Below are 26,969 nucleotides of genomic sequence, written 5' to 3'. Positions count from 1 at the left end.
ATGTTTTAGATAAAAATATCATATGACTGACGATACCGCTTGAAGTATTATCATATATAAAATTAGGACTCTGTTAAACTTGAGTTTGAAATTTCCTGCCTTAATTATTTGCCATAAACATACAATGTGGCTTTCAGTGAAGTGTCTCCTGGCTCTAATTCTCCTAATAATGATGACATTATTGATCTATTGTAAAAGATTGCTCTAAAAATGACTTTTTGAGATGTAACTCTCAACTACTTTGGTTGATACACTTCTTCCCTTTCTTTGTATTTGAGAAGACTGGAAACTGAAAGCTTCCTCTTCTAATTTTTAGTAAATTGCACCTTGCATTCATATCTGACTTAGAGAAATTGGTTTGTGCTCTATGTGTAGTATTTTAAGAAGTAAGCAACTAAAAACAATTAGTTTTTAGTTAAATTATTACTAATTTGTGTAATAATTTAAGAAGTAAGCATCTAAAAACAAGCATCTAAGAACAATTAATCAGTGGAACAACTGGCCTCCAGAAGTTGTGAATGCTCCAACACTGGAAGTTTTTAAGAAGATGTTGGATAACCATTTGTCTGAAGTGGTGTAGGGTTTCCTGCCTAACTACTCTGAATTAGAAGACCTCCAAGGTCCCTTCCAACTCTGTTATTCTATTCTAAAAGCCCATATTTGGTATTTACTATTTAGAATAAAATAAAAACACTTTTCTGTATTGGGATGTGGTATAAAAATGTGTTTTATTTGAAACTAAAACTACATGTTTTCAATCTTCTCTGCTTGCATGTAAAGGACTTGATAGATTTATCATATTTTATTGTGGTTTCCCAAAATGATAATCTCATAGTTTTAAATTTACTTATATGTGGGAAATACAAAAAAAAAAAAAATGTAGGTGTAGAATACTTGGTGGTTTCAGTTTATTGTATAATTTTGGAAGTTGTTCTTGAACAGCATGTACATAATTAGTAATTATTTATAAGAAATATTTATATAATTTTGCTAAGTTGGAAGAAATTATACTATACTATTTTTGGTTATTGGTATTACAGCTGTAGATATTCTTCTGGAAACGGGTAAATAAGAATGCAGTCTTCTCAACCCCTTAAAAGTCAGTACTTGAAAGTATTAGGGAATAGCATTTGGAACCTGGTTAATGACAGGTAAGTAATAGAACTGAATCAGAAACGAAGAAGCTAGAAGCAAAGCAATCCAATGGGCTCTTACATACACAAGGCTTAATACTAGAACCCAGGAATTCAGTATCAATTACTCTCCCTTTGTAGATCTAACACAATATAATGCAGGAGTTTCAAACTTAACTGTCACGAGTGCTGCATGAGAACTAGTTTGTTAGCCTGAGGGCCCCAACACTGAAGCCTTTTCATGCAACGATACAAAAGACTTTAGTGAGTTAAAAAATGAAGAAAATGAAGAATATACCATTAAACATAGAGACTCTTGCAGCACAGCTCTGAAATATCTGATGTTTACCACTTAGCTTGCCGAGTTTTTTAATTAACCATAATGCCAGTATTTGGTTTCATCATAGTGTTAATAAATAATACTGTTTTCTAGAATCCTATGATATAATCTGGAAAATTCATCCCAATAAGAGCTGCCCAAATCTTGCTTTTCTTTTTCTTTCTTGGTAAGCACAGAGATCTTGCTTGCTTTCTCCATCTAAGAGATCTTCAGGCCAGATATGTTTGGTTGTTTTCTCATTCCCTCCTTTAGGCAGCCTCAACTTCCCAGTCCATCATTTTCACTTGCCAAGACTCCGCCCACTGCAGAGTTTTATACTACCTCTGAATCAGTGCTTATCATTGAGCAGTGGTGTAAGAGGCCTCAGGCACTGACTGTTGCAGGTAGCCAACTGGTTGGGCTAAGGTTAGTTATAAGGCGGTGGCGGCTGCTGCTGCTGCTAGACCACTCCTCTTTCTGGAGTAGCATGAGGTAAAGGCTAATGAATGCAGAATCCTAAGAGCTTGGAAAAGGATGGCTAACAGTTTAATTGTGGTGTAGATTCTGTATTATCTGAATATGCTGAACTTATTTATAGGTAAAGGTAAAGGTTCTCCTCGCACATACGTGCTAGTCGTTCCCGACTCTAGGGGGCATTGTTCATCTCCGTTTCAAAGCCAAAGAGCCAGCACTGTCCGAAGACGTCTCCATAGTCATGTGGCCAAAGGCTCACAGAACGCTGTTACCTTCCCACCAAAGGTGGTCCCTATTTTTCTACTTGCATTTTTTACATGTTTTCGAACTGCTAGGTTGGCAGAAGCTGGGACAAGTAACGGGAGCTCACCCCATTACGCAGCACTATGGATTCGAACTGCCGACCTTTCTGATCGACAAGCTCACCATCTTAGTCACTGAGCCACCACGTCCCCAAATGTATTTAGAAGTTCTCCTCCCTGGTTGGGAACGGCAGGCAGCGCGGGTAAACTCAGTCAGTAGACCAATCAGGACCGGGTCTGCAATGACGTTTAGCCCCGCCCTTCCTGCTGCTCTCTTCAGTTTATCGACTCGGTCGACCTGGACGGTTTAGTCTCCTGCTGTTCTTCACAAAAAAAAAAAAAAAAAAAGAGTAAAACAAACAAACAGCTCTTTTAAGAGCTATCTGGGCGATCGAGAGGCCTTTCGGCTTGGAATCTCCTCCTGTTCCCTGGACGGCTCCTAGCGTCAATCAGGTTGCCGGCTGGCTCCTTATCAGGCTGGGCCCACGAGTTCGCTCCGGAGCCCTGTCCTGCAACGCGCTCGCCCCCTCTCGCCCTTGCTGACGTTTTCGCTGCTATTTATCAAGCCTTTGCTTAGCAGCTTTTGGCGAGCCTCCTGGCGCTTCGAATTTTCGCAGATTTGTCGTGTGTGGTGCGCAGTGAGTACTGGGGCCTTCCCTCCATTTTCTCCTTCGCGCCAAAACTTGAATTGCAAGATGGCGGACTCCCGTTCATCCAGAGCTGGCCGTGGGACTGTCCCTAATAATTCAAGGAAGCGCCATAACAGCGATCCTGGGGAGGGCACTTCAGGGCTTCAGAAGAGCCATAAAAAGCCCCATAAATCATCTCAGCTTAAGAAGGATGAACAGCGTAGGCACAGGGCGTTGGAACGGGCCGTTCAGAAAGCGCAGCTGCAGGCCGCCAAGGAGATTGTTGTTCAAACCCCTCAGGCCTCTACTCTGGATGCTAATTCCCAGGCTGCCCTTATTCATGTTCAACCCCAGGCCACGCACAGATCTTCCCTTTCACCGGATCGCCTTGAAATGGGGGCTTCTCCCTCTTCCAGTGCAGCGGCCATTCTGTTTGCCACCCTACCCCAGGAGGGTCTCTCTCATGAATCCACCATTCAAGCTCCATTACCTGCTGTTTCTTCTGTCTGCCAGCCCCCCCTCCCCCCCCCTCCCCCCCCATCTTCTGTCCTTCCACCACCTCCCCTCCCTGCTACCTTGGACTCCTTGCCTTCTTCTATTTCTCCTGCCCTGGCTTCTCTTATATCATCAGCTATACGCCAGGGGATCTCTGAGGGCCTCAACCAGCGTGCGGAATCGGAGGTGGCAGACTACGCCAGTCAAGTCAGTGGTTTTTCCCACAGGGGAGCAGCTTCTCCCCACCTGGACAGACCTTGCTCTCCAGCTTCTGCTAGCCAGGCCTCTCTGTCCGCTGAGGACCTTGCCCTGGACCAAGAATGGTCTGATGATGAGGGTCTGGAGCCCGATCAACCAGCTTTCGTTGGCCTTTTCAAACCCCACCTATTCCGCTCCTTGCTCTTTAAGGCCCTATCTGTCACCAAAATGTTGCCTGCTCCCACTTCCCAGGGAGCGGCTTCCTCCTCTGATGACCCATCTGCTTCTCTCTTTTCAGAACAACCTAGCAGAGTGGATACCTTGCCTGCACCGAAATTATTCACGGATGTGGTAAAGAGACAATGGGCCTCTCCGGGCACTGGCCCCTTGCCCAATTCTCAGGACAAAAAGCTCTATGCTATTCCTACTGACTTTTCTGACTTGTTGCAGGTGCCGGTTGTGGATGCTCCTGTTGTGGCCTTAGCCTCCTCTTCCCATCTTGCTGGCCCCCCTGAGGAGTCATTGCGTCCTGAGGATAAACGTGCCGAGCGGACTCTGATCAAAAATCATCAAGCTTCTGCATGGGCGGTAAGAACCGCTTCGGCGGCATCATTCTTCAACAGGGCATCCATTTTGTGGTTGAAGCAGCTGCAGGACCGCCTCCCGGCCTCTGACACACGCTCCCACCAAGACATTAATAAAATTCTGGCCGCAATGGAATTTTCGGCTGACGCCACCCTCAACACGGCTCGCTTTTCAGCCAAGGCCATGGGGTCTTCCGTCTCCTCCAGGAGGCTCCTCTGGCTCCGCCATTGGCAGGCTGATGCCAGGAGTAAATGGCGTCTGGCAGCTTCTCCTTACGAGGGTAGGTCCCTCTTTGGCTCCGCCCTCGACCCTATTTTGGTGGAAACCAGGGATCACAAGAAAATTTTTCCAGTTGTTTCCCGTAGATCGGATTTTCGTCAACAGCCTTATTATCGGGCCCAGTCCTTTCGTCCATCTGACAGCGGCACCTCCTACAACCGCTCCTCGCGCAGCTTCCCCTCCAGAGGGATGCAGAACCAGGACTTTCAGGTCAGATCCCATCCCAGATTCCCCCCGAGACGGTTTCCCCGCGGCGGCAGAGGCCGCCCCTTCCGCAAATCTCGTTAAAGGAATTCCAGACTACTTGGTAGGGGGCCGTCTTTCCTTTTTTTCCAGTTCCTGGGACGCCACTACCTCTGATCTTTGGGTTTGTTCTACTGTTCGGGAGGGTCTTCGTTTGGAGTTTAGTTCACCTCCTCCTCGGGTTTTCGTCCCCTGTTCTCTCTCTCGCGATCCTCCTTCCCGTGCCCGTATGGAGGCTGCTGTTGCTCACCTTCTTAAAATTAAAGCCATCGAGCCCGTTCCTCCATCAGAACGCAGGTCCGGTTTTTACTCTCGCCTCTTTCTTGTCCCCAAATCCTCGGGGGGCTGGCGGGCCATACTGGACCTGAAATCTTTGAACCGGTTCATAAAATACCGCCGGTTCAAAATGCACTCCCTTCACACCATCTTGGAGTGCATTCGTGAAGGTGATTTCCTTGCCTCGGTCGACCTGACCGAGGCCTATTTGCATGTCCCCATTTTTCCACCCCACCGTAAATTTCTCCGTTTTTACTTTAGGGGCTCTCACTATCAATATAGGGCTCTCCCTTTCGGCCTTTCCTCTGCGCCCAGAGTCTTCACTAAATTGATGGCGGCCCTTGTCGCTCATATTCGGTCCCTTCCCATTCGTATTTTATTTTACTTGGATGACATTCTCATCCTTTCCTCCTCCCTTCCCGGGGCTCAGCAGGATGTCTCTACTTCTATCCGTTTATTTCAAGCTCATGGTTTCCTAATCAATTGGGCCAAGAGTTCTCTAACGCCTTCGACCCGTCTCCAGCATTTAGGGGCTGTCATCGACACGGTGTCATCCATGGTGTTTCTTTCCCCGGCGCGTCAGGTCAGCTTATCTGACCTGGCTTCTCAATGTCTGGACGGCCGGCCCATGTCTGTTCTTGCTCTCTCCCGTCTTCTGGGGAAAATGGTGTCCTCCTTCGACATCGTCCCCTGGTCCCGCTTACATAGCAGGCGCCTCCAATGGTTCCTTCTTCCCTTTCAGCGTTCTCTATCTGTTTCCTCGTTGCGCAAAGTCTCCCTTCCTTCGAAGGTTTTGGACTCTCTAAAATGGTGGTCTTCTTCGGCTATTGCCAATGGCACCCTGTTTCGAGAACCTCATCGGTCTATTCTTACGACTGATGCGAGCCTTTCCGGCTGGGGGGCGCACTTAGATTCCCATATGGTTCAGGGCCTTTGGACCGAAGCGGAAAAGGACTCCTCTATTAATTTTCTGGAATTACGGGCGATTTTCCTCGCCTTACGTCATTTCCTTCCCCTTCTTCAGGGCAAGCACGTTCTTGTGTTAACCGATAATGTTTCCGCCAAGGCCCACGTTAGCAGGCAGGGTGGCACCCGCTCTAGATCCCTCTTTCACGAATCCTTACAACTCGGCCTCTGGGCCGAGACTCACTTGGCCTCTCTGACGGCTTCTCACATTTCTGGCAAATCTAACGTTCAGGCTGATTCTCTTAGCCGCAATTGGGTGGACCATTCTGAATGGCAGCTTCACCCTGACCTCTTTCTGGACCTTTCTCACCGCTTTGGCCTTCCCGAGGTTGACTTGTTCGCTTCCCACTCCAACCATCAGGTCCCTCGTTTCCTTTCCAGATTCCCGTCACCAGGAGCAGAGGCGGTGGATGCCCTTCGCTCTCCCTGGCCCCGGGGGGTGCTTCTTTATGCCTTCCCCCCCCTACCTCTCATCGCACGGGTCCTCAGGAAACTCCTACAGGAGAAGTCGGAGCTGATCCTCATAGCTCCTCATTGGCCTCGCCGGCCCTGGTTTTCGGACCTGGTCTCCCTGTCCACGGCCAGTCCATGGCGAATACCGGACGAGCGAATTTGCCTTCTGCAGGGGGCTCTGGTCCACCCAGAGCCCCAATGGCTACAGTTAACCGCCTGGAGACTGAGCGGGGATTCTTGACGAGGGCCAACATCCCCCCTGCCGCCATCAAAACCATCCAGGCGGCGCGGCGCCCCTCCACAGCTCGTATCTACGAGTCTACCTGGCGCTCCTTTTCATCATGGTGCTCGGCCCGCCAGGTTTGTCCGACTTCGCCCTCGGTTGAGCACGTCATCGGTTTTCTCCAGGAAGGCTTCGACTCTGGCCTTGCCCCTTCTACCCTGAGGCGGCAGGTAGCGGCCTTGGCTTCCATCTCCGCATGTGCTTCTCTGACAACTGTTACCAAGGATCCTCTGATCCGCCAATTTCTGCGGGGCGCTTCCAACTTGAGCCCCCCGGTCATTCACCGTTTCCCTACCTGGGATCTCTCAAAGGTCTTGTCCTCTCTCACTCAATCGCCCTTCGAACCTCTCCGGACGACTTCCCTGAAATTTCTCTCCTTTAAAGTTTCGTTTTTGGTGGCGATTACATCCGCTCGTCGCATTTCCGAACTGGCCGCCTTGTCGATCCGACAAGACTTATGTGTTTTCCATCACGACAAGGTGGTCCTCCGTTTGGACCCCACGTTCCTTCCCAAAGTGAATTCTGTATACCATCGATCACAGGAGGTCGCCTTGCCCAATTTTTGCCCTCGCCCGTCTCACCGGCTCGAGGAACAGTGGCACAAGCTCGACGTCCGTAGGGCTTTGCGGATATACCTTTCTCGTTCTGCCTCCTTTCGCAAAACCGAGGCTTTATTCGTCTCGTTCCAACCTACCACGATGGGGATCAAGGTGTCTGCTCCGACCTTGGGCCGATGGATCCGGGCCACAATTGCCTTCTCTTATGAGTCACAGTCGCTTGCGGTCCCCAACAGGGTGACTGCACATTCCACCAGGAGTGCAGCCACCTCCGCGGCTTGGGCTACTCAAGCGTCCTTGGAAGAAGTCTGCAAAGCGGCGACTTGGTCTACCCCGACACCTTTTATTAGACACTACCGTCTGGATGCCTACGCGTCAGCTGATGCGGCGTTCGGCAGACGGGTCCTACAACGGGTCCATGTTTCCTGATCTGCGGCTCGCCCGAGTACTGCCCTCCCGTTGGACATCAAGCTTTGGTATGTCCCGCGCTGCCTGCCGTTCCCAACCAGGGAGGAGAAAGGGCGTTGGTCCTACCTGATACGCCCGTTCTCTCCCGCGGGAGGGAACGGCAGGCAGCCCCCTCCCTATTGGGGCTGCGCCTTCGGGTGTCGGGGTGGGGTGGGTCGTACTCACCTTTCCTTTCTATCAGCAGGAGACACGCAACAGTCTGCAGTGATTACCTCGCCGATAAACTGAAGAGAGCAGCAGGAAGGGCGGGGCTAAACGTCATTGCAGACCCGGTCCTGATTGGTCTACTGACTGAGTTTACCCGCGCTGCCTGCCGTTCCCTCCCGCGGGAGAGAACGGGCGTATCAGGTAGGACCAACGCCCTATCCATTTATTAATGTTGGCATCCCCTTAAAACCTTTCCATAGACATGTTCAGGACATATAGAACTTCATTCAATATCTTATCCTGAAATTATCTTGCTTTTGAACTAATAGTGATGTTGTGTGGTCTTTTAATGTAAGGTCTTGGGACCACAATGTTTTTCTTAGTTTATTTAGGAGTTATTGATTAGATATATTCAGTTCTATTTATCAGGGTGCATTTATTAGAAAACTTTATTTAGGTGTTAATCAAAGGTATTTAAGCTTGTAGCTGAGAATTAAAAATATAGCTTTTTTCAAGGAGGATTTGAATGCTCCGGATGATGGACTTGGATATTTATTATATAAAAAAATAGTCAATGTATCCTTTTAATTTGACCAACATATTTGTAAGAGGTATTTTATTGTGAAGTCTCAGGTTGTTTTGATAGTTGCATGGGTAAGATATGTGTTGCTACTGCATTTTGGCCGGGGATATGTACATACCTTTCAATAGCTTTTTAACTCTGAATTCTATTCACAATATTCTTTCATTGGCCTGATTCACATAGAACATTTCTTACTATTTCTTACTAAAAGAAATGTAAATAAAGTGTAGAACCTTATATTTCTTGCCATTAAATTGCATATTGCATATTGTTGTGCCTATAATATTCAAGTCTATTAAGAATCTTTTCAACCATGAGATTCTGTTTCCTGTGATATTAATAGTGTCCTCTCCCCTGTCTCTCATCTTTATAACATCTGCAAATTTGATGGACATCTCTTCTACCCTCTTGTTTATACCATTTATGAAAATGTTGAACATCACTGGACCCAGGACAGAACCCTGAGGTGCACTACTGCATACTTTCCCATTAGACTAATGTTTGTAGTAGCTAGCAGTGCCTCTGTTTTCAGCTGTTTCATTTAATAGCATTTGTTTCAACTCTGATAGTCATCGTGTTGGATTTCATATTTAATTTATGAAATTCAGCTACCAATATATGAGTGAAGCTACACAATTTAACTTAAAGCTTTAAAATATTCTGTTGTGCAAAATGAAAATATGAATTTAAAGACAAAATTATTACAATAGATACATCTAAGCAGAGTAAGCTCAGGAAGAGATCTAGAGTCCACTTAGAAGCTATGTATTTCAACCAGAAAAAAATGTCACTCTGCTTTACACCTCTGAGCTGGTTGGGAGAAATCGGTGATCTCTGGTTTAGTCTGATAAATATAGTGGTAGCCACTATACCGTACTATAAATAGATTGACAGATGAGGAAAATGATAATGAGGTTTAAAGAATGTAGTGACCTCTATGACACTTAAAGTGAGTCAATAGGGATTTATAGTTGCAAATCAATCAGAAGTCATGGAATCTTAGTTTCATTCTTGTTTATTAAAAATTAGCCCCCTTTTATTCAAAACAAGGTTCAGTGAGCTAGAGTTTACTGTAATTACACATTGCTTAAAGACACTGCGGATAAATCCTGTGTAATAAATACATAAAATACGTTCCAACCATTTTTATAAATATCTGTGTTGGATTTTTAGAGGAAGCAAATGAAAAATTAAAGAGTGGTTGATTCCCTGTTGCTTATCCAAGACTTCTGTCCTTTAGGGTTTAGTGACACCTTCCAGATGGAACAGCATATCTCAAAATACTTATGGGATGTTGGAATCACATTGGGAATTCCTGTTTCTTTTTAAAATATTGTCTGCCTAAAGCTCGGGTATCCGGTTCTGACACATGATTTGCATTGGTTTATAGAGGTTTTTTTTCTTTCTCTTGTATAGTTCGTGCACTTTTGGTCCTTTCTCTTTAATGTGGGATTTTGAAGGTTTGCATAGTCAGGAAAAAACTTCAGTGTTCACCCCGTCATTTCCCTAGAGATACCTACAAAAATCCTGAATTGCTTATAGTTTCTCCCAAGGTGTTACTATATAAGAAGTGGAGAATAATTTACATGCTTCAGAGTAAGAATTTTAAAAAGTACAAAAAAAAAAAAATGTTAAGAGTGGGGTCACCGGAGGAAGTTTCATACTCACTGCATGAAACAGACAATATTTCCTGAAACAGGAGATATTAATCTCAAAGAATTTAAAATAAAATATTTATTTTATGATTTTTTTTTAAAAAAAAGTTTAGTGTGGAGGGGGAAAAGAAGAGAATAATCAGTCTTTTTATCCTAAGTGCAGATGAAATTGATTAAACCTTTTAAAACTCGCCTCAGTCCACCCGGTTTATTAATTGAAGAATTTCCTCTTCCCCAGAATGGGAAGTACATATTAAAACAGCTCTGCCCCCAAATAGCAGTGATACTTGAGAACAGCAGATTTTTCTCTTCTGGGCTAAGAGGAAATCCTAACATAGTAAAAATCACACAAGCACACAAACAAATGTGAACACAAATATTTTAAATATATTTGATGAAATGTTATTTAGTTTTCTAAAACATGGTAACTCATTGTAGCCCATGGTTCAACATTACTTTGCGTCTATATACTAAATTTCTTTTTCTTTAATTCAGAGAAAGATGAGTTGGGCTATTTCTGTGAAGTGATCCAAAGAATTAAACTTAACTGGTAGCAGTAGTTTAAAGAGACAAATAAAATGCCGTATTTACTATTCTCTTATGACATGTGTAACCTCTTAACTCATTCTCATTTGGACCTTCTTCCTTTTTCCTCTTCTTGCTAAGATTTTATTGTGTTTCAAGATCAAGGCCTTTACAGTTTTTGATATTGATAGATACTGATGGAATAGTATGATCATGTGCCAAGCTCAAGGCACCTTTTTGGTTTTCTTTTTATTTTTTAGGGGGCAAAAGTTCAGAAGCTTTGAACTGAGTAGCTGAAAATTCATCTTTGGTGTTCGTATTCACTTATAAAAATACCTGAGCACACAACTCATGCCTAGAATTTATAATTTAACTGTTTAAATTGTGTGCAGCGAGCTTATAGAATTATTAAGAGTTCTTGAATTGTGAGAAATAAAAGAAGTGTTATAAGAGACTGTTAAAATGTATAGCCCACAGTGATTGTAAAAAAGTTTCAGTTTATGTACTGAAATAATGTGATTGTGTCATTTTTATTTGATGTTGATTAGATAGTCTTTTAAGTGAAAATCCTGATTTAAAAGTAAATTCCTAGGATTGACTCCTTTTGTATACAGAAATTTAAACATAAACATTCTGCCAGGGTTAATGTTGCCATATTTTAGTCTAGAGCAAAACAAGCTAATTTGCCTCATAAGCAAATTATCTGATAAATATGTACCACTTTCCTTGAGAAACATACCGATAGGTACTGAGAAATCAGTCACCTTGTTTGGAATTTCTTAGAAGCTTTTATTTTTTTGAAACTCTTAAAGCATGCATCAGGAACCTATGGGCCAATGATGAAATATGCAAATATTTCCGCATTTACTTCTGAGAAAGCAGAGTTTTTCTATCTCTGATCAGATGATTTCTCATCTTCAGTGGGTTATGGAGTCGGTATATTTCTGTGTACTGAGAAAAAAAAAAGTGGATTAATTTTGTTGAACAATGTACAGAGTGATAGCTTCCTGACTTAATCTTGAAGAAAAGACTATTCTCAGTGCACAGGGAGACGGGGTGCACTGGGACAAGGGTTTGACAGAGGAAATAGGCTTCTTCTGGGACTGTCAGGCCTGATTCAGCTTTTTGTCAAGCTCTGCCTTGACATCTACATATAATGTAAGGCAGTTAGACTATGCACACCTTGCTAAGAATAAGCCTATCTTTCACATTCCTCCCAAGGAATAAATCTTAGGGAATAATTTGCTTCTGAGTTAATCTTATATTCTTGAGCTGTTTATTTCATTAAAATGACCCACCATTTGGGCAGTTTTGAGCTTCAGGACTATAGTCTAGAGAACAGATTTCCTGATGTTTCACCAACAACTGGCATCTTCAACCACAGATGATAAAGAAACATCAAGAACTCTGTTCTGTAGATTACGGTCCTAAATCCTGAAGCCCAACACTGTCCAAGAAATATCGGCTGTTGAAGTTTACATCAGTAAACCTACCATTTACTTATAAAGATGTACATTTATGTATTTTTTTACTCAGTTGCTTTTTTGGAAAGTACTATTGCTTACTATATTTTCTATATACAGTATGATGCAGTATTTTATGGATAATTTTAATATTTCAAAGTGGCATTGTTATTTCCAATTCTGAGGCCATTGTTATAAAAACACTATGACTATTTCTTCCAATCATACAGAAACTATGATTCATTGTACGTTACATTTTAGAAGCAATGGGTTGAAGGATGAAATCTGAGATAAGAAGGGAAGAGAATATATCAGGGCTAGGACTAGGATCATTACTGAGGTATAGAATCTGTTGCTAGAAGAATGAAGGTGAAAGCATAGAGTTGATTCATTTAATACATTTAAAAGCATTTATCTAATGCATTAGCAAGACTGATTTGGAGATTTTGGAAAAGCAGTTTCTAGAAGAGAAGCCTAGCTTCTAATTCCAAATGAGGTAACACATTTATATAACCTTTCAATATAATGGATCTGTGGCCCTCCAGCAGTTGCTGAATTGCAACTCTTGGCAGTACCAGCCCATCTGGATAAGGGTGCGGAATGCTGGACTCGAAAGATCACAGTCATCAGAATGGTCAAAGGTTATCCCCTGCAGATTATCAAAGGGAAGCTTTGGTCAATGTCTAAGATCACATTCCTGATTTTTTTTGCTCGAAGCAAAGGATGAATGACCAAGTATTTTTCTTCTTTCTCATTCTTTGGAGAAGAACCCAGTCTCGATCATTGTAGCCTGTTTTGTGCCAATAGTGGTTCCATTGTGTCACTTTCTTGCCTTTACTTTGCAGAAAGAATCTGCTTACCTAACTGTCCTTCTAATAGGGAACTTCCAAATTATACTGGAATCTGTTTCATAAAGACATGTCCTAGTTCTGTGGTTAAAAGATGTTTCTTCTCTATTGTATGCGTGGAAGGGACTATTATTTTACAGAGTGATTTCATACCCCCAAAGTCCAAGTGTAACATGTATGGGGGAGTAATAAAAAACAGTGCTATTTATTTATTACTTATATCCTGCCTTTATTATTTTTATCATCAACTCAAGGCAGCAAATATTTTCTCCCATTTCCCCCACAACAATAACACTGTGAGGTGAGTTGGCCGAGAGAGAGTGATTGAGCCAAGGACATCCTTCCAGCTTGCATGCCTAAGGCAGGACTAGAACTCAAGGTATCCTACTTCTAGCCTTGTGCCTTAACCATTAGAACCATTTAATGAAAAGAAGGTGACATGATAGCAGTGTTCCAATATCTAAAGGGGCTGCCACAAAGAAGAGGGGGTCAACCTATTCTCCAAAGCACCGGAAGGCAGAACAAGAAGCAATGGATGGAAATTAATCAAGGAGAGAACCAACCTATAATTAAGGAGAAATTTCCTGACAGAACAAGTAATCAGTGGAATGATTTGCCTCCAGAAGTTGTGGGTCCTCCAACACTGGAGTAAGAAGATTTTGGACAACCATTTGTCTGAAATGATATAGGATTTCCTGCTTGAGGAGGGGATTGGACTAGAACAGTGATGGCTAACCTTTTTGCCATCATGTGCCAAAAGTGGGGAGAGCGCGGGGGGTCATGTGCGCACGTGCCCACACCCATAATTCAATGCCCCCCGCCCCCGTGCATGTCACACGACGACACCCATGCTCCCCCCACTTTTGGCATGCAACGGCAAAAAGGTTACTGGTGGGTCTGGAAGGCCCGTTTTTCGCCCTCCCCAGGCTCCAGAGGCTTTCTTGGAGCATGGGGAGGGCAAAAGCGGTCTTCCCCACCCCCCCCACGAGGCCCTCCAGAGGCTGGAAATGGCCCGTTTCCCGACTTCCAGTGGGCTCAGAAGGCCCACTTTTCATTCTCCCCAGGCTCCAGAGGCTTTCTTGGAGCCTGGGGAGGGTGAAAACAGCCTTTCCCACTTCCCCGGAGGCCCTCTGGAGCCAGGAAACAGTCTGTTTTCCACCTTCCGATGGGCCCGGAAGCCCTGAAAATCAGTTGGCCAGTGTGTGCATGCACGCTGGAGCTGAGCTAGGGCAGCACTCGTGTGCCCACAGATATGGCTCTGCATGCCATAGGTTCGCCATCATGAGACACAAGATCTCGAAAGTCCCTTCTAACTCTGTTATTTTGTAGACCAAACTGGCTCTCTTTGCTCTTTGCTTTTCCTCCCGGCTTCTCTTTTACCAGGGTGGAGGTGGTAGAGATTCTGAAGAGAGGCATATAACTCGGGCAGCCAGCATCTGGCATATGTAGGAATATTGAAATGATTTTAGGATATGCTCAGATAGTACCAGTCTCATGAACCCAATGCCAAAAGCTTTCTGCTCTCCTGATACAGATAGTCCTCGACTTACATCCACAATTGAGCCCCAGATTTCTGTTGCTAAGAGAGACAGTTCTTAACTGAATTGTATCCTGTCAGTTTTAAACCCATATTCAAAACAACATGATTTTTAGTTATATCCTCTTCTGCCTCTTCTTTTAAGTCTATTTTTATAGTATCAGACAGTCTAAGAGAAAGTTTTGGGTACATTGTTGCCAAGTATCTTTGAATTCTTCCAGAGTTAAAATACTTTTCTCCATTCTATATTATATTAGTGGTCTTCTCTTTTAATTACAATCTTTAATTCTTTCTGGTTGCCTCTAGTAACCAGCCTTCAAGGTATCCTCTTGTCTTGTTTTTCTCTCATCCCAAACATTTTCCTAGGGAAATATTTTACACTTAAATTCAAAATTGTCATATATTTTTAATAATATTAATATTTTAAACAAACCATAGGAAGTTTTATAATTGTTTCAGAACCTTATTTCTAGTCAATCCGATCTCCTATATCATTTCAAAGCTTTCCAAAATCAACATTCCATTCACCCTTTTGCTCTTTATTTCCAAATAAAAAAGGTTTTTTTTAAAGTTTTAAACTTGCATAAAACCTCTTTCACTTGCGTTATAGGGAAAATCACGTAGGGTAATAAAACTGATCCTTCTAAAAGTTCCTAATACCAAAAAACAATCTACAAGTCATTTACAGTAAAAGTGGTTGAGAAAGGGAGTGGGTGAACCCAGTATCGCTTCAAAGGCTTCGCAGCCGTGGCTTGGACAAAACAGTCTCTCCTGACTTCCAGAGTTCTGAAACCTGGAGGAGACTGCTATTTTATGGTCTCATCATGGGGAGCCGCTTGGGGAATCAACCCCAAGCCCCCTCCTTTATATGGAGGAGAGGAATTCAGGGAATTGCTTCATTCACCGGCTCCTCTTTCTGCCACAGCCATTGGTTCTGCTTCCTGTGGAGCTGTCTTTAGTTCTCTACTGCTTCCCTGGAAGTCCTGATCACTGTTTGGGATGGAATGGGTGCAAACAGGGCAGTATATGTGAGCACATGAGTGTAGCCTAGTTGTTGGAATCTGGCTGGTACAAGCAGGTTGATTTTGCCTGTCAGATTTTGCCTTGTTCTTCCTGAGCAGATGTTTGCAGAGAGGATGCAAGTTCTGGCAATGGGGTGTGTGATAGCTGTCTGATGGGATAGGATGTCTTTTGGGAGGTGCCCTTCGGTTTAGAATGGGTCAAGACCCATCAAATTAATTCAGTAGCTTTTCTTATACATTAGCAACTCCCTGGGAGGAAAAGACAAAAGTCAGGCAGCAAGAAGGAAAGAAAAGAGGCTTCTAATTTGGGGAAATGGGGGAAAAGGAAGAAGCATGATGGAGCCAGTCCTAGCTCACAGCACTCTTCCAAGACAGCTAAATAGCTGCATATTGACGAGCTTTTTCTGCAGAAAGAAACAGTAAGTAACCGTTTCCCGATTCCCATCTGCCAAATTCAAGGCTCTTGAATGGGATTTACAAACTGAAATAGAAAAACAGCAATTACTGGACCTTTCTTCATCCCTTGGTGAGGAATTAATACATTCGTTAGATTCTTTGCTGCTCCCCCCCAATCGATGGTGAGGTGGCCTATGTATAAAATAATAAATAAACAAATAATTACATAACACATAAACAAACAAGCAAATAAATCTTCAGTGGATTTTATTCACTCTCCAGTTTCTTCTAAATAACATGATTGCAGAGGGCAAGGACTGGGAAAAACTGCCAGTATGAGATGGCACAACCAAATTTACGGCAAAACAATGTTTGCTGTAACTGAAACTGTTATTTCAATGTTTGAGCAATTAGCGTCCATAAAAATAATTTAGACCTGTTAAAAGTGATCTGGAAGTCTCTGCACAAAAGCACACAGAGAGTCCCCTGCCTTTACTGAAGCTCATGTTCAAATAGACAATCTAGTGAAGTGACATCCCTTAGGGCAAAAGAACAGTAAATTATAAGCCAATAAAGGTCTAATTATTGATGGGAGTGTGTAAGTACTCAAAGAAGTTAGCTCATCAAAGCTGACCTGTTCCTTGCAATTAAATCAGGTTTCTCTTCATTTATCTTTGTCTGGCCTCAATTCCAGTCACTGGGTCTATAGAAGAGCAATTGTAACTTTCTTTGGGGCAGTTTTCCCATTGCTGCCACTGGCAAATAGATTTGTGCATGGTTGAATGACTCTCAAGCATGCCTGGCATTTAATGAATTTTACTGCCTTTTAAGCAATCTATATACCACACGTGTTGCATAAAATGAAATCCTTTTCATTTTAAAAGGATTTGAAATCCCAATCAGTTTTCCATTATGGAAGGGTAACTCCTTTGCTCAGCTCTGCTGTCTTTGATACCCACAGATTGCCAAATGTTAACCCTGTTGTTAATAATAGTATCTTCCTGTTTGTCCTTAACTAAGCCAGAACATAGAAGAATGACAATTAAATAAATGAGGCTAAGTTTGTTATGGATGAGTCTGCCCTTATCAGTGCCTTTGGAATCCTCAACTTGTTCAGCTCCTTCAGCCAATTCTCTTTACTTGTCCACTTGGTGTTAACAGAAATCTTCTTTTAACCATCCTTGACTTGATAGCAAACGCCATGCTGCCAAGAAACAACTGCTTTCTTGCTTTAAGGAATATAAAAAAGATCCTTGTTCTTAATCAAGCCAGGATCTCCTGCCTTTCAAGACAAAACATCAACAGGTATTACATGCTAAGAAGAGAGTCGTGGAATCAATTAATTTTTGTTCCTTGTTCTAAGAATTCAGCTCCATAACACTTCAATCTGCTTGCCTTAATTTACAAATTTCATCTTTTATTTTTGCTTCAGTTTGCGATAAGTTTCAGTTAATAGTTGGATTAAAATGAACGTCAGAAAACATTTAAAAAATTGAAGAAAATTAAGAGCAAACAGAGTGGCTAACTCTTCTGGAGTGCCTGGGGAAGTACAGGATCCACAGGTTGATTTAAGTAACCACATATAGCACGAATATCAGGAAGTGCTTATGAAGTACAATGTCAGAAGTCAGAATCTTTGTGTTTGACGGCTTCTAAAGTTTATTATGTTGTGGACCTAGATAGGCCATTTGATTAGTGTTTTAATATGAACTAATTAATCCTTCCCAATTTAATATGTAAATTGGAATCAGATTTTGCACTTTCCTTAAATGGTCTGAAGAAAAAAAATCATAAAAGTATGTCTTAAGAAATTTCTACACACTACTAATTGCCAAATGTATCAGTTCTTTCAGCCAAATAAATTGATGGGATGGAAATATGAAATATTAAAACTAATTTTGAATTTCTTCTAGTAGCGTGGGAGAAGTACCGGAAGCCCATATGCTTTATATTTCATAGTCTCTGTGCTTCTTTAGATTGCCTTGGATATCTGAGATGTGCAGGCTCCTTTTCTGCGGGAGCTTGCACATATAAGTGTGGAGGGAAAAGCACAGATTACATTTCAGACATAACAAAGAAGCATAGAGAATGAAGTGCAAGTCATTTGTGCATTCTGTTCCCCTGCTTATGTTCAAAGCCAAGTTATCCCACACCTCATTATCTTCAAGCATAATATCGTAATGATACAGCCATCCAATTTTGTGAATATGTACAGTCACAAAGTGGCTATCCACTCTCCAGCTTATGGAGATATACCAGGCCAATGAATCTCACATTGGCGCAGATCCAGAAACATGGGACCATGATGAAGAAGAGAAGTTACTTCTATTCTCTGAATAATTGTTGAATGAAAAATTGTTTTTCTGTTTGGTATGTGGAAGGAATATTTCAGTCTATTAAACTAGATGCTTTTTGATTAATATTGTTTTTGATATTGTTAACTCATTTGATTTTGAATTATGAGCCTTAGCTTTTTCTGACTATGTCTTGAAGTTTTGGGTTATTTGAAGATATTTTTATACTTGTCCTTTTTGTCCCTCAGCTTGTCAGAGAAATAGACCGAAGTGAAATGTCTTCCAAACACATTCTTCCCAGTCCTTGTGAGATGGAGCCCATCTCTTGCAGGGGTGGGTTCTATTTACCTTTACTACCGGTTTGCAGCAGGGCCGCGCACTAGCGTTGCTCGCACGCACGCTCCTCTGCGCAAGCGCAGAAGCTTCTGCACATGTGCAGAAGTGTTTTCATGACGTTGGGGTCGGTGGGTGGAGCCTCCAGCCAGTTTTACTACCGGTTCTATAGAACCGGTGCGAACCGGGAGCAACCCAGCAGTGATTTCTTGGCAAATGCCAAAATGGAGATAGTGTAGACAATGGTCCACAAATAAAAATTTTTTCTTGACAGCACCATCTCTTAAACCAGCAATTTACCTCTGAAATCCTTCATTACTTCATTGGATATTGACCATGCATCAGAAGTATGGATGAAAACCCCACCCGTGTTCTTAACTCTTTTGTCCTAACCCTAACCCTAACCATTTGATTTTTTTCCCAGGCTGTTTTTTGTGGTACTGTTATTTTAACATGAAAGAGGAGAAAGATATAATAATCAGTGGCCTTGATTAGTTGGATAATAGCATAATATCCAATAGTTGGATAGTTGGATAGCACTTAGACTTATATACCACTTCATAGTACTTTTACAGCCTTCTCTAAGCAGTTGACAGAGTCAACATATTGTCCCCAACAATCAGGGTCTTCATTTTACCAACCTCAGAAGGATGGAAGGCTGAGTCAACCTTGAGTCAGTCAGAATTGAACTCCTGGCAGTGAACAGTGAGTTAGCCTGCAATACTGCATTCTAACCACTGCACCACTACTGCGCCACCTGTGCCAAGCCTCTCTGTCATGTCTTTGATCTTTGCACTTTGGGAGATGATATATTTCCCTTGATAGATTGATAACTTCCGGATAGCTTCCAGATAAACTCCTGGCTTGCTATCTTCTGAGGCTGACATTCCACTGGTTCAACTGGGGCAGCTTCTTCAGAGTATGAATCTGGATCATGACATGAAGAGAATCAAGACTCTTGATAGTCAAGAAAAATAACAAATGGATCATCGAACAAATCAACTCAGAGTTCTCACATGAAGCCAAATACCAAGCTGGATTTATCATAGTTTAGATTTTTGATGTGCTGTGTATTGGATTTTGCCCAATGAACTCATAAAGCTCTCATGACAGGAACTTTTGAATTTACCATCGTTTCTAACTGTTTCTGAGTTTCAGATTGATTTAAAATTATGGTCTATTTTGAATCTGTTCATAATTTTCCATTGTGGATAAAATAATAAGCTGTTGTTAATTGAAGACTTCCTAATTAATTATAGCCTGCTAAGGAGCAAAGGCACAACGTGAGTTTGGAACAGAGTAGCATAGGTTTCTTGCATAAGTTATGAAAATACTTACATCCATGGTCTGCTAAATCTGATCACTAATTCTAATATGTCCATATGAATTAAAATGTTTTAATAAAATTAACATAGAAAAATAGATTCTGATATGTAATAAGGTATTTTTCAAAAGCTTGCATTTCTGATGTTTCCTTTGCAGACTAGACCTTTATGTCAAATTTAGAATCTTGACTTTTAGAGTTTTGACTTTGACTTTTGCTTTTTTATTTTGATTATTTTTTGTCCTAATTTTGGAAAGTTCCATTCAGTTCTGAATGTCCAAACACCTCGAATCGTTACCTATACAGTGTTTTCCAAACCATCTTTTTCTAAATAAAAATATAAGAGACATAAGAAACATTCACTACCACATTCACGATTACATGTTAATGGTGTTTTGATTCCTACAAATTTGTTACTTTCTTTCAGGTGCTCAGATTATTGACTTGATGATGCTTGTGATAGATATAACAAAAGGAATGCAGACTCAGTCAGCAGAGTGCTTGGTGATTGGACAGATTGCCTGCCAAAAGATGATAGTAGTTTTGAACAAAATTGACCTTCTTCCCGAGGGTAAGCGACAAGCTGCCATCGACAAGATGGTGAAGAAAATGCATAAGACCCTGGAAAACACTAAGTAAGTAACCTGCCCAACTTGCTTACATAATAGGAGTTGCATTACTTTCATTTTCTTTTTTCTATGCTACTTTAGGAGTTTTTGATGAAATTCCTTGAACCGAGTGTACTTCCTTAGAATAAATCTTTAAATTGAATATGTTAGTTAGATAAGGTGGTAGACATTTTGTTGTTGTTGAGAGCCATAGTTGCTCAAAGATAATCTGTTAGAAGTTGAATCAATTGTGGTTTGGAACATAGGTAAAAGTGAGGGGGGGAGGAAGACACCTGTTGTCTTTCTGACACTCCTCTTTTGTGCTGTATCTTGACACCCGCTCCTCTGCCACAAAGGAGTAAGATAGCTTTTATCAGGCAGAATAGAGGAATAAGTCTTGATGAAAGAAAATCAGCATGGATTCTGCAAAGGTTAACTCTCTTCACATTCTAGAGGGTGGTTGGTTTCTTTTTTGAGATTGTCAACTGAAATAGAAATGAAGGTTGACCTATACTTACACTTTCTAAAGTTTATTACTGAAGTTATTCATAAAAGATGCTTAAATAAACTTTGTGATCAAGGAATAAGCTGTTCTTTTGTGTACTGTTACTTCTTGCTTAGCAGTGATAATCGGGATTTTGGAATTTCTGTCATCAAGTTATGCTGATGTAAAGTGCAATGTCCAGTGACTATGCTGCATAACAACAGCCGTACAGGAATTCCTGGTTTCCATTGTTTAAGCGAGGACTTCATGTGATTGCAAATTCTGACTGCCTGCTGACTTCCCCATTGATTTTTTGGAAAGCCAGCGGGGAAGGTCACAAATTGTGAGAATGTGACTACCGGACATTGGTATGTTCAGAAAGCCAGCCCATTTGCTGAGCACCTGGATCACTATGTGGATGTGTCATACTGATGGCTGGAACTTTGAGGACTGTCATAAGTACCACTTGTTCTGCACCATTGCAAGTTTGAATGGTTGCTGAACGAACGGTTGTTAAATGAGGACCACCTCTATTGCTAAGTGGTTAAAAATCAGAAAATAAAGAATAGGAATAATTGCCATAAAGAAGAGGGAGTCAAGTTATTCTCCAAAGCACCTGAGGACAAGAAGCAATGGGTGGAAACTAATCAAGGAGAGAAGTAACCCAGAACTAAAGAGAAATTTCCTGAAAGTTAGAACAATTAATCAGTGGAACAACTTGCCTCCAGAAGTGTTCCAACACTGGAAGGTTTTAAGAAGAGATTGGATAACCATTTGTCTGAAATGGTATAGCGTTTCCTGCCTAAACCGGGGGGTTTGACTAGAAGACCTCCAAGGTCCTTTCCAACTCTGTTATTCTATTCTGTTCTGTTCTGCTCCGCTCCATTCCATAAGGAAAAGAAAATATTTTTTCTCACAGCAGCTGAAATGCGGTCACATGACTGTGGGGAGGGTGATATGACATTTTATGACACGTGGAAGTGTTTTACGGGCAATAAAGTGCCTGTTCTGGGCCCATCATAATTTCACACAGTCATAAAGCAACTGGTCGTAAGTTCAGGGACTATCTATATTCTATTGTGTATGCAGCAAGAATTCTCCACCGTTTGTATCAATCATGGATTTTGGATCTACCCAAGGATCCCTCAACATTCTACAGCAGATTTTGGGTGGAATGGGGGATGCAAGAAGGAAGAATCCATTATACAAATAGTGTCTGTTCCCTTTGAAGTCCAGGGTGTAACAGCACAATTACCATCCAAATAGAACCCCAAGGGACAGAGATGTGGGAGAACCATGACTGTGCTGGGAAACAAAATTTGTAGGATGTGAAGAAATTTACATTTATAAGACTAATGGAGATTATAGATGCCTCAACTACAGGCTCCGTGTGGGCAGTGTTACAATAAGGTTTAACCCCTTATTACTTTAGTGCCCTAATTTGCTCCCTGACCCAAAACAATGTATCTGATTGGCAGATGTTTATGCCAGTTTTGATAGATTTAGAAAATAATTTCAATTCAATTGGAATGTAGCTGCAACCTTAGAGTTGACCTCTGCAGCATTCTGTTTCATACCATGTGTTGTCATTCAGTTTTTCATATCAGTGACATTGGCTTTGATCAGTCTTGAATATATTCAGTTGTATGTATGGTTCATTTTTGTCAACTAATAGTAGTGACATTCTTAACAAGGTCTGGAAAATAGTCATTACTAAATTCTGCTAAAATGTTTTCTTTTTAAATAAAGGTTTAGCTACTTATAGACTTGTGTTTGACTTGAAATTCTGGATTCTTCCAGATTTCTTTTCTGGCCCCCCTTCAATCCCATATCTATTTCACAGAGGTGTAAGGATATTGTGCCTTAAGAAGGCCCCTTCTCGGGTTAAAAGACACTTATTTTGTCTGAATTTCTTCTTTCTTCTAATTCTGCCTGACAATAGACTTCTTTCTCTGTCCATCTCCTCTTTTCAACTCATAAATGTGATTTGGTTTACCAATTAAACATTTTTCTGGACTTCTTGTTGAGCATATACTTAAAGCACTTTGATAGTACTTATAACAATGCCAACATCAGTTTTTCTGCAGTTTCAATAATGTGCACAAATCAATACCTTATCTACTGTTGATAATACTTAATGATGTATTTTAGATGAATAAACTGAATTTAAATATATTACTGTTAGAAATAGCAATACTTAAACTAAGTAGTTCGGTTAAAATTATTTTTAAAAACAATGTTTCGCTGGGGAAATTTATACCATATATGATATTTTTCCATATATTCTTCAAATGTATTTTTAAAAACAAAACAAAACACTGTTTTGGAAAGGTATGTAGGGAAATTACAGTATTTGTCTAATATTTCATTCAAAAGATTCAGTTATTAGGGAACAATATAGAAATAGAAAACCTCTATGGATATGTTAGAGCTGTTGAAGATTTATGAGGTGACTTCTATGCCTTTCTATTCCTTTATTTCTGCTGGGGCATCTGAGATACATTATGATATTGGCCTAAAAGATGAATGGTAAGGCAGGTATTGATCAGATAAGCCGTAATTTACTTGGCTTGTTGGTAATTTGACTCTGGTTTGTTTAACAAAATATGCCTAGAATAAATGTTAGTTTAGCATTAAGAACATTTTTTCAATATTGAAATGATTGAGTTCCTATAGCTGAATTTCTTCTGCACCATGAAGAAAATAGGAAAGTAACAAACTTGTCTAGGTGATAGCTTAATTATGCTGGTGAAAGTAAAAAAGCAATCTGAGATGCTACAGGAAATTAGATTATCCTTCTATTATTTCAGAGCCAGTATTACAGGAGGCTACTAGTCTGTGCAGAAGAAATATGACAGTCTTCACATGAAGGCTTCATCTGAGCCTTTCAGAGCTCAGATGAGCAGATCCTTAGTGGTTGGGGGCTATTCAAAGCTGTATTAATTCCAGTTATGCCTCTTTCATTTTTAAAACAATTTAGAAACTAGCTAGATTATTGTTTTTGTTAAATTATAGCTAGGGATAGATTGAAATTAAATAGAATAGTGATGTTATGCAAACCACACTGGGAAATGTGGACCGTGATGTCCTACCTGGACCGTGATACCCTACACACAGTCACTCATGCGCTTGTCGCCTCCCGGATCAACTACTACAATGCTTTCTACATGGGGCTGCCCCTGAAGACCACTCAGAGGCTTCAGCTGGTGCAGAATGCGGCCGCGCGGGTAGTGATGGGAGTGTCCCGACACTCTCATGTTACACCCCTTCTGCGGGATCTGCATTGGCTACCAGTTGCCCTCCGGTGAGATTCAAGGTGCTGGTAATCACCTATAAAGCCCTACATGGCGTAGGCCCGGGGTATTTGGTGGACCATCTGCGGCCAGCGACAGCTCCCCATCGCCCGGTGCGTTCCCACAGGGAGGGCCTCCTTGGGGTGCCGTCGGCCAGACAATGTTGGCTGGCGACCCCTAGGGAGCGGGCCTTCTCTGTGGGCGCGCCTACCCTGTGGAATCAGCTCCCCGGGGGCTCCGGGTGGCCCCTGACCTTCGCTCTTTCCGCCGTGGCCTTAAAACATGGCTATTTCGCCTGGCCGACTTGGAATGAAGGGGTTTTAGAGGGGATTTTAATGGTTTTTATAGTTTTATTGGGTATTTTTATATAAAAAAATTGAACTTTGTGTGTTTTATTGTTGTGAGCTGCCCTGAGTCCTTTCGGAGATAGGGCGGCATATAAGTCCAAATAATAAATAATAAATGTCTGAATTGTAACTTTATTATACAACTGGTCTCATAGATGGATTCTTTTTTTGGACCAGGTTCCATGGATGTCCTATAGTTTCTGCTGCAGCAAAACCTGGTGGTCCAGAAGCCCCAGAAACTCTGACTCCAATAGGAGTTTCGGAATTAATTGAGGTATGTATCTTAAAAATGCTAATATTATTAATATTATGTGATGGCTCAAGGCTGTAGGTATAATCAAAATCCTAGTTCAATGGACTGGTAAACATTCCTTTGATAATAGAGTGGTAGAAGCCCATGCAATTTATTTGGAAATAAGCTCCACTGATTCTAGTAGTACTTACTCTCAGCTAAGTATGTATGGAATTGAACTTTTCTTCGTTCATTAACAGTTTTGCATGTGAGTCTTCTATATTCCCATTTCTTGAGTAAGAGCCGAGACTGATAAATGCATCATGGCTTGATGCATTTACAACAGGTTTATGGAACTAAATACCATTCAGTGCACTGAGGCACTGATCATATCAGCATAACAACAGGCACTACCAGATCCATAGAAGCAGAGATGCCTCAGAGACAGTCCAGCACTGTCAAGGTGTGACAGGGTGTAAGATGCAGTCAGGAACACATATACTGAACGGCACAACCACGCAGCTGGCATTATGTGCAGTAACATCTGGTGGCAATAGATGTAGCTGTGCCAAGTGACAGCAACATCAGGAAGAAAGTGTGTGAGAAGCCAGAGAAATACAGGGCCCAAAGGAAGAAAGTGGGTGGCTGGTATGTATCTTCCTCAATCCCGGCTCCTCTATCAGAGACCTGGGAGTTTGTGGATTCTGTGCAGTGTTTTAGCTATTCCTAGCACTGCACTCTTCTGGACAGAGAGTTCTGATGTTGTTCCTGGGATTGCAGCTCTATTATTATTATTTGTTTAGCGTATGGCATATCATACATGGACTAGCAATATATATTAACATTTCATCTAGATTATCTAGATTAGCAAATACCAATGTCTAGGCCATCTAACTATTGAAGCACAGCATTGTTTATATTAAAAAAAAATCAGATACTGGATCAGTGTATGTGCTCAGTTTACAGCCAGTCATGATGTCATCTACAGCTCTGGGTGCTCCTGTCACCACTGGGGCCACTTTGGCCTTTACTTTCTACATGTTCTCCAGTTCCTCCTTCAGGCCTTGGTACTCCTCCAGCTTCTCATAGTCTTTCTGACAGATTTTGAGTTTCTCATACCCCTTCTTCCTGAAACTTCCTTTCTTCTCCAGCTGCTTATTCTTAGTGATGTATTTCTGGATAGAGCTAGTGGAAAATGAAACTTCAATTGCCAGTGTGCCTTTATTGTTCTTCAAAACCTTGCCATAATTTTTCTATTAGACAAAGTTGTAAAAATAAAGGAGAGTAAAAAAAAATTCTGCATTTTGACCTTTTAATTATGTATGTGCATTCTGAGAACTAGTACGTATCCTTTCTTCCCCAAAATTACAAATAGTTATTGCCGCTGTATTTGCATAGGTGTTGGCAGAAACTTTTCTGTGACATATTTTGCTAATCAGGCTGATTGTGCTGCATCAAAACTTTAAGGCAGAAAATCAAATCCAGTTGCTGCTGCTAAATCTGCACCTCCTGGGCAGTGCAAATAATTTATTTGACCTTGGACTATTCCAGTCTTGTTGCAACAGAAAGCTATGCCGTGGTAAAATCAATCACATACCTTTTCTCTTCATTTCTTTGTGTCTTATGTGACATTTTGTCAATATACAGGTCTTATTTTCTCTTGCTTTTAGGTCCTAAAGTCAGAGGCTTATATACCAACAAGAGATCCTTCAGGATCATTCCTTATGGCCATTGACCACTGTTTTTCCATCAAGGGCCAAGGCACTGTGATGACAGGAACTATTCTTTCAGGCTCAGTTAATATTGGGGACAATGTGGAAATTCCTGCCTTGAAGGTGAGTATATCATTTTTGGTTCTAACATCTTTATCAAAGAGAGAAAAGGCCAGAAAGTTTGCTGCTGCTATACTATTCCATTTACCTAATTAACTTCATTTGGCTTGCTTAGTAGGAACTTTTAAAAATCCTTTAGGGAATACTGTACAGAATTGGGTAATTTTTAATACAATAATGTTGGCCTGATTCGCAAACTATGTACTTTGCAAGCAAAATGGATGCCTGAAGCTGAGTCTTCAAAAGGGGAGACCCCAGAAACGAAGAAAATAAAAAATTTAAAAAGTAAAAAAGAGAAAAAAACTCTTTCAAGGCACTTAAATAGAGAAAACATCTCATCTGATTTTACTGGTGCAGAAAAATGAGAAGAGACCAAATTCAGGATA

General features: G+C 41.5%; 2 protein-coding genes across 6 annotated transcripts in view; both read left to right on the top strand.

Annotated features, from left to right (window-relative positions):
- EEFSEC (eukaryotic elongation factor, selenocysteine-tRNA specific) overlaps positions 1–26,969 on the top strand; it is a 176,418-nt gene that overhangs the window by 29,678 nt on the left and 119,771 nt on the right. For 3 of the 4 annotated variants that reach the window (XM_034431501.3, XM_034431503.3, XM_087883727.1), the window contains 3 exons: positions 20,215–20,422; positions 24,697–24,793; positions 26,422–26,586. In XM_034431501.3, the coding sequence (XP_034287392.2) occupies positions 20,215–20,422; positions 24,697–24,793; positions 26,422–26,586 (470 nt within the window). Of the gene's footprint in view, positions 1–18,378; positions 18,464–20,214; positions 20,423–24,696; positions 24,794–26,421; positions 26,587–26,969 lie in introns of all 4 variants that reach the window. The other variant, XM_034431502.3, reaches the window with a different exon arrangement.
- LOC148115535 (uncharacterized) lies at positions 6,019–8,003 on the top strand. Of its 2 annotated transcripts, none has more exons than XM_087887874.1 (2): positions 6,019–7,668; positions 7,845–8,003. In XM_087887874.1, the coding sequence occupies exon 1, from the start codon at positions 6,488–6,490 to the stop codon at positions 7,619–7,621; it is 1,134 nt and encodes a 377-aa protein (XP_087744000.1). In that variant the 5' UTR covers positions 6,019–6,487; the 3' UTR covers positions 7,622–7,668; positions 7,845–8,003. The 2 variants fall into 2 exon arrangements, with proteins under 2 accessions (XP_087744000.1, XP_087744001.1); XM_087887875.1 differs by having other exon boundaries at positions 7,842–8,003.

The sequence above is a fragment of the Pantherophis guttatus genome, chromosome 2, assembly GCF_059756535.1.
Source record: "Pantherophis guttatus breed Tessera chromosome 2, ASM5975653v1, whole genome shotgun sequence".
NCBI classification, from domain to species: domain Eukaryota; kingdom Metazoa; phylum Chordata; class Lepidosauria; order Squamata; family Colubridae; genus Pantherophis; species Pantherophis guttatus.
Note: the sequence above shows the minus strand (reverse complement) of the source record. Positions and strands in the feature narration are given on the sequence as shown.

Bases quoted from the DNA above. Each gene is read 5' to 3' on its own strand.
- LOC148115535 (XM_087887874.1), top strand. From the start codon at position 6,488: ATGGCGAATACCGGACGAGCGAATTTGCCTTCTGCAGGGGGCTCTGGT.